Source organism: Penaeus vannamei, chromosome 34 (assembly GCF_042767895.1).
Source record: "Penaeus vannamei isolate JL-2024 chromosome 34, ASM4276789v1, whole genome shotgun sequence".
Classification (NCBI taxonomy): domain Eukaryota; kingdom Metazoa; phylum Arthropoda; class Malacostraca; order Decapoda; family Penaeidae; genus Penaeus; species Penaeus vannamei.
In genome coordinates, this window is record NC_091582.1 from 17,110,334 (window position 1) to 17,117,251 (window position 6,918).

At 40.0% G+C, this 6,918-nt stretch overlaps 1 protein-coding gene across 1 annotated transcript; it reads left to right on the top strand.

Annotated features, from left to right (window-relative positions):
* The first annotated feature begins 1,253 nt into the window (after positions 1 to 1,253).
* Positions 1,254 to 5,111, top strand: LOC113823218 (interferon regulatory factor 4). Its single transcript, XM_027375837.2, has 4 exons — positions 1,254 to 1,462; positions 2,051 to 2,285; positions 2,670 to 2,792; positions 3,904 to 5,111. The coding sequence occupies exons 2-4, from the start codon at positions 2,057 to 2,059 to the stop codon at positions 4,638 to 4,640; spliced, it is 1,089 nt and encodes a 362-aa protein (XP_027231638.2). The 5' UTR covers positions 1,254 to 1,462; positions 2,051 to 2,056; the 3' UTR covers positions 4,641 to 5,111.
* Positions 5,112 to 6,918: the final 1,807 nt, after the last annotated feature.

Here is a 6,918-nt window from a genome sequence, read left to right on the forward strand (position 1 = left end):
CTCTTTCTCTCTTTCTTTCTTTCTTTCTTTCTTTCTTTTTCTTTTCTTTCTTTCTCTTTCTCTTTCTCTTCCTCTTTCTCTTTCTCTTTTTCTCTTTCTCTTTTTCTCTTTCTCTTTCTCTTTCTCTCTCTCTTTCTCTCTTTCTCTCTCTCTTTCTCCCTCCCTCCCCGCCCCCCTTTCAGTGCCTCCGATCTCCAGAGTGCGTAGATAACGTTCTCTTTTTTGCCGATCATATCTAAGCATATATTCCAAGAAACCGATGTAAAAGCTGATGATAAGCGATATCTCCTTATCAGGCAGATATTTCCGGTGATTAGAACTATTGAAATTTGATCTTTTTAATTTCTTTTTGCCTTTTTATTCTCGTTTATAGATCACGATAAAGGTAGACAAAGGGGAATTTGAGACAAAGAGGTGTTTATACATCACTTTTACAATTGATATTTGCTTAAAAAAAAAAAAAAAACATACATACGCACACATACACACACACGCACACATACACACACACGCACACACACAGCCCAATCTTCTTCATTCACAGAAATAGCGGCAGATAGTGCTATCCGCCGACTTATTACAAATACGTTTCGTTCCCTGAATATCCGTGAGAAGGAAGGCCGGATAAAGGAGGAGATGAAGCAAGGAAGGCAATAATAACGATGCTATTCACGGTCGAATTAATTATGAGTGTTGATAACTTAATGACAATAATGATGAAAGTAATAATGATGGTGGTAATAATAATGATGATAATTAGTATATTGATAGTAATGATAATATCAATAATAATGATTATGATAATAATAATAATGATATTGATAATAATAGTGATGATAACAATGATAATAATAATAATAATAACAACAACAATAATAATGATGATGATGATAATAATAATAATGATAATATAATAATAATAATAATGGTAAGAATGATAACAATAATAATAATAATAATAACAACAACAACCTCTTTGATAACCTAACCTTTGATAATACTAATTGTAATAACCTAAAAATTATGAAAAACAATAACATTTAGTGACATCAACAATGATACTACCAACGTCAACAAGAGCTAAACCTTAACACAAAAACACAGCTGTATCAGTCATCATGATAATATCCGGAAAAAAATACGTTTCTATAAACCTAGAGGGGGGAAGGGGAGGGGAGGAGGAGGGGAAGGGGGGGACTGCTCTCTGATAACCAGCTGGGTATAAATGGTGTGACATTAACCAGTCTCTTTTTCTTCGATCGGGATCCACTCGCAGATACAGATCTCTCTCTCTCTCTCTCTCTCTCTCTCTCTCTCTACCTGCCTACCTCGCTGTCTTTCTCTCTCTTATTCGCACTTTGTGTTTCTGTAATTCGCACGAGGTATTTGTTTGCTTCATTGGAGTTGTTTCGGAATCTCGGATCTCGCTGCTTCACTGCTTCGGATAACTCGTCGGTCTAAGGTAAATTTTTGTGGTGGATTTACGTGTAGGCCTATGTGCATTTCCCGAATTTGGTGGTATTAAATTAATGTGAACTGTCTGTGTGTTACTTTTTTTTAATGAAGATGAGCATAGTGTTGTTGAAAAAGCCCATGAATTAAATACAAATCCGTTACGATTTAGAATAAATTTGAATTTTAAAAAACGTAACGGTAAACATCAGTGTTACGGATATTATTTTTGCCAACAATAGCACCAACAGTATATACAATAGCAATACCTACTAACGGTCATACGCGTTACAAAACAAAACACCTTCCTCGCTGCTGAAGGAAAAGCACACAGGAGACGTCCAGAAATTATTCCAAAAGTGTCGTATCATCTTTTTTAATAAACCTCCGAGGACGACCAAAAGCACTCGAATCCAAAACTTGCCGCCTCACTTTCTTTCATCCACCGCCGCGCCTAGATTTCTAACTGTTGGTGAACGAGGAGGCTTGTCATACGTTATAAAGTGTTAGTTGAAATAACACATATAATCAAGAGTGACTAAAGGGAAAAGCGTCCAGTGATCTCGATGATTTAATACGTCAACTCTCTCCCCGTCAGGTCGCCATGCCGCCATCTTTCACCAATGTCCCGATGGATCTGTCCATGAAATCGCGGAGGAAGCTCCGTCTGGAGGAGTTCCTGCGCCAGAACCTGGACGAGGCTCCTGCAGGGCGCGTGATCGAGTGGGTGGACCGCGCCAAGGGCATCTTCAGGATTCTGTGGACGCACCAGAGCTCAGGGGCATTCACGCATGACGACGCTGCCCTCTTTCGCTACTGGGCTCTTGCTCGGGGTGAGTCCTCCTCGTGTACTTACTCTTAGGGTTGGAATTACTACCTCCAGATAGATACTTTCTCCTTGGTTGCATTTATTTACCCTGTCATTGTACTTATTTACCCTTAGTTGCATTTATTTACCCTGTGGTTGTACTTATTTACCCTTGGTTGCATTTATTTGCCCTGTGGTTGCACTTATTTCCCCGTGGTTGCACTTACTTACACTCTGTTTTTTGGAGTGATAAATGAGACTAATCCTCTGCTTATATTGAATCAATAACCCACCAGTTAGGTCACATATCTCAAACACTTCGCCTTGCATCCCCCCTAAAACCTTTACTGAACCCCAAAACATCAAATAAACGCCTTCACATAAGCCTCTCCTTCTTCCCCGCCTTCAGGAAAACCATCCAACCTGTCTTCAGTGGAGCTAAAGCAGAGTCTGCGAATGGCCCTGAATAAGTCGCCTTCAGTAGAGCGCATAGAGATGACACACGACGAATATCGATACTTCAGGTTCACAGGTGCGTTGCGTTCCCTCTTTTTTTTAAGGATTGTTTCCTTGTTATTTAATTGGTTGTTGGGTCTTCGGAGAGCTTTTGTGTGTGTGTGTGTGTGTGTGTGTGTGTGTGTGTGTGTGTGTGTGTGTGTTTGTGTGTGTGTGTGTGTGTGTGTGTGTGTGTGTTTGTGTGTGTGTGTGTGTGTGTGTGTGTGTGTGTGTGTGTGTGTGTGTGTGTGTGTGTGTGTGTGTGTGTGTGTGTGTGTGTGTGTGTGTTTGTGCCGTATGTGTGAGCGTATATACCTCCATAGATATATTTCTCTTGAACTTAGAACATGATACTTCTATGTTTTCATCATATCAGTGAGTGAAAATCTCCCTTTATATAAAATACCACCGATAATAAAAGCTGCCAATATCACATGACAATCAATTCATAAATAAAGTGCTATAATCCTTGAAGCGGATATAAAAGAAGGAAAAAAGAACATCAGAATATTCTTACGAAACCTGTCAACAAAGTGCCAAGCATGATTATAGGATTATGTATATCTGTAGATAATAAAAATGATATCTCAGACTCCGCTATGTTAAGATAGCTCGCTTTTATTAAGTCACATGTCGCAACAAAACTAAAGTCACTGAGATTTGGCTTATCGACATGATTGCTAGTTCGTGATTGGATCAGAAATGGAATGTTAGGAAGAAAGAATGTTGAAGTATTGATTGATATTGCTCTAATAATTGCAGGTGTGAGAGAGACATAATATTCGGATCTTGGTTCAGTGATGAGAAAATCATGTATGTGTCTAATTACCGTTACTGTCTATCTCTCTTAACTATGGGTGTGTATGTCATTGTTTTTGCGTGTCTGTGTTTCTTTGTGCATGTAGGTGTGTATGTAATTGTGTGTTTTTTTTTTTTTTTTGTGCATGTGGGTGCGTATGCCATTGTTTTTGCGTGCCTGCGTTTGTGCATGTGGGTGCGTATGTAACTGTTTGTGTGTCTGTATGTGTGTGCATGTAGCTGTGTATGTGTTATTGTGCATATGTGTTTGTTTGTATGTGTGCGTAGGCCAGTCAGTCGTAGGCATCGTTGGCCGTCAACCCGAGACTAAAGACGACCTCCTTCCCCAGCGTGGTCCTCCGCCAAGTCCTCCTCCCGCCCCGTCCCCGTCGCCTCCTCGCATTCCTACGACATCGCCGCCGACTTCGCCTCCTCCAGCCCCAAGGTCCGGAAGGTCCAGGACCCCGAGGACGCCCTCCCGCCCACGAGGGAACACCGGCCTCTCCTCAGGGACCTTCTAACCCAGCCCGACACGACCGCCTACGACCCCTACTCCTCCAAGAGGGTCGTCAGTCCCCCTGCCAGCACCTCGTCGAGTGAGGACGCGCTGTCGTGGTGTTCCGGGCCCGAGGACACGGCTCCGCGGTACGCCTTCGAACCCCCCACGACCTGTCCCGTGAGAGACGACCCCAGCCCGCCCGAAATGGACGACTACTTCGGCCGCCGCGTCCCCACGAAGGACGACCTCCCGCCAAGGAGCATCGCCCTGCGCACCGACCTGTACGACCCGACCGCCAAGACCGACCCTTACCACCTCTACCTGCACGGCCACAGCTACGACCTCGCCGAGAAACCGAAGCACTGCGACCCCTGGACCGCTTGCTCCCCGCGCGAGACCAGTGAGGTGCAGTGCGCGGTCCCGTCCCTCAGCGACTGCCTCCAACCGGGTTTCGATCACTACCCGAGCTTCTATTCGAGTAGTTTCCCTTCGGTCTCCTCGAGCTTTCGTCTGGATGGCTCGCCGCTCTTTAACAGCTATTTTATGAGGGGGAGGCACTTGTATGCCAGCGAGAGGACGTTGCCGTAGACGAACTCAAATTAATCATTATTTTTGTATATAACGATAGCTTTTTTGCGGTTTAAATATTTGTATAATTATATGTAAATATATCTATATCTACAGTATATATCTGTGTGTATATATATATCATAAATATATATATACATATATATATATATATATATATATATATATATATATATATATATATATTATGTACATAGTCTTCAATATCACCAAACCATGCAGGCATAGATTGGTGATGTATATATTTCATTAGTTGTTAGGTCACCTTTCACTGAATAAATCTCATAAATATTCTATATTATTAACTATGATTAAGTTATTTTGATACTGAATTCGTGTTTCATGTTGTTTTATATCACGAATTAAATTGCGTTTCCTGTGTGATAAATATCTTGATGATTCAAGTGTGTCCTAATTATTTTTTACGTTTGATTGTATACGATAAAATGAAAAATTTTAGAGAAGGTTCCATCATATAAGTTTGTCATTTTCCTCGTCATTTCATCAATTTTCCTACACTGATATTATATGTATATATACACTATATATACGTATATGTACGTATGTATACACACACAGACTCACGCACACATACTGGTGTGTATATATGTATATATATATACACATAGAAGTAATACCTTTATAAAACTAGACTCACTTTCATAATGTGATCCTTAAGCTTGTCTCCCTATTCATCTCTTTTCCTCATTTTCACGAAGGTGGAGAGTGAGGTTCTTGGAACTTGGTATCTCTGGCGGTCTAAGCATGACCGCGCATCTTTCAAGACGTTATCTCACGCCCATGTGCAGAACACTCCTATCAAATCACAGTCATTCATTCACCGGTCTAGTTCTCGTCTCAAAAAAAAAAAAAAAAAAAAAAAAAAAAAAAAAAAAAAAAAAAAAAAAAAAAAAAAAACAGAAGAGACACAAAAAACATACGTCTATTTATATCTCCTTTTTATCGTCAGCATTTCTTTAGTCATATCGAAGCTTTGCGGGAAGAAAAAGGAATTATATTTGTTTTTAAGTATCTCGGGTCTTCATTATTGTTTTGTTGTTATCCTTTGTTTTGGGGAATTCCAGTTCTCTTGTCATCGCTCTGCCAAATAGATACTGGGAGGATCTGCTTAGGATTCAGGTAGCTCTTAACATTAGTTTTGTATTTACAGGTAGACATGTTTAGAAACACAGAGAGAGTGAGAGTGAAAGAAAGAAAGAAAGAAATGTAAACAAGCATGCGAGTATTTGCACTCACTCATGTACACACACACACACACACACACACACACACACACACACACACACACACACACACAAACAAACACACACACACACACACAAACAAACACACACACACACACACACACACACACACACACACAAACACCTACACATACATAAACATACATATATACATTCCCACATCAGTCCCTAACCTGCGCACTCCTTTTTCCCCTGCTTCCCGCACAGCACTCGATAGATAAACACGATAATCTCCTCTGAACTATATATAATGCCATATAACCTTACGCAAGGTACCCACCTGTCAAGTCTTCCTTTTTTTCTCATGATATTAACGCTTATTCATGGTTACTCTTCACAAAATGATGATCGTATGAGTAGTCTGAATATGTTGTATATAGGGTCTGATTTATTTGTATTTCTTTGGTACAATTTTTTTTAATATGTCAGAAAAATTTTGCTGTTATTATCATCGATATTATAAAGAATTTAATCTTTTTCCTTGATTTTTTTTTCCTATATTGTAATTCTGGATACTTACCACTCTAGACATGGCTAATACTCATCATGATGTACTATAATTATGAGAGAGAATTCCCCATATTGCTTGAAACATATAAAACAATCTTTCTTTATCGGACAGTTTGTTAAGATTGGGCGAGATCCGATCCAGTGAATCTTCAACACATTCGGATAAGCAGAGACTCAAAAATAAATGCATATCTGTCTATCCGATACGTATATATTCATTTCTTTATCTGTCGGGTAGATATTTATGTCTCGCTTGAAAGATGTGCATTTATTACAGTGTCTGTCTGTCTGTCTGTCTCTCTCTCTCTCTCTCTCTCTCTCTCTCTCTCTCTCTCTCTCTCTCTCTCTCTCTCTCTCTCTCTCTCTCTCTCTCTCTCTCACTCTCACTCTCACTCTCACTCTCACTCTCACTCTCTCTCTCTCTCTCTCTCTCTCTCAATCTATCTATCTAATACTACCATATTTATTAATTTATAAAGAAATAGATGAGAAGATAATCCCAT

What these genes read in the sequence shown, in the direction of transcription:
- LOC113823218 (XM_027375837.2), top strand. Translation starts at nt 2,057, where the DNA reads ATGCCGCCATCTTTCACCAATGTCCCGATGGATCTGTCCATGAAATCG. An exon ending in CTACTGGGCTCTTGCTCGGG is followed by an intron (nt 2,286 to 2,669) that starts GTGAGTCCTCCT and finishes CCCCGCCTTCAG; the next exon opens with GAAAACCATCCAACCTGTCT. An exon ending in TCGATACTTCAGGTTCACAG is followed by an intron (nt 2,793 to 3,903) that starts GTGCGTTGCGTT and finishes CTCCTTCCCCAG; the next exon opens with CGTGGTCCTCCGCCAAGTCC.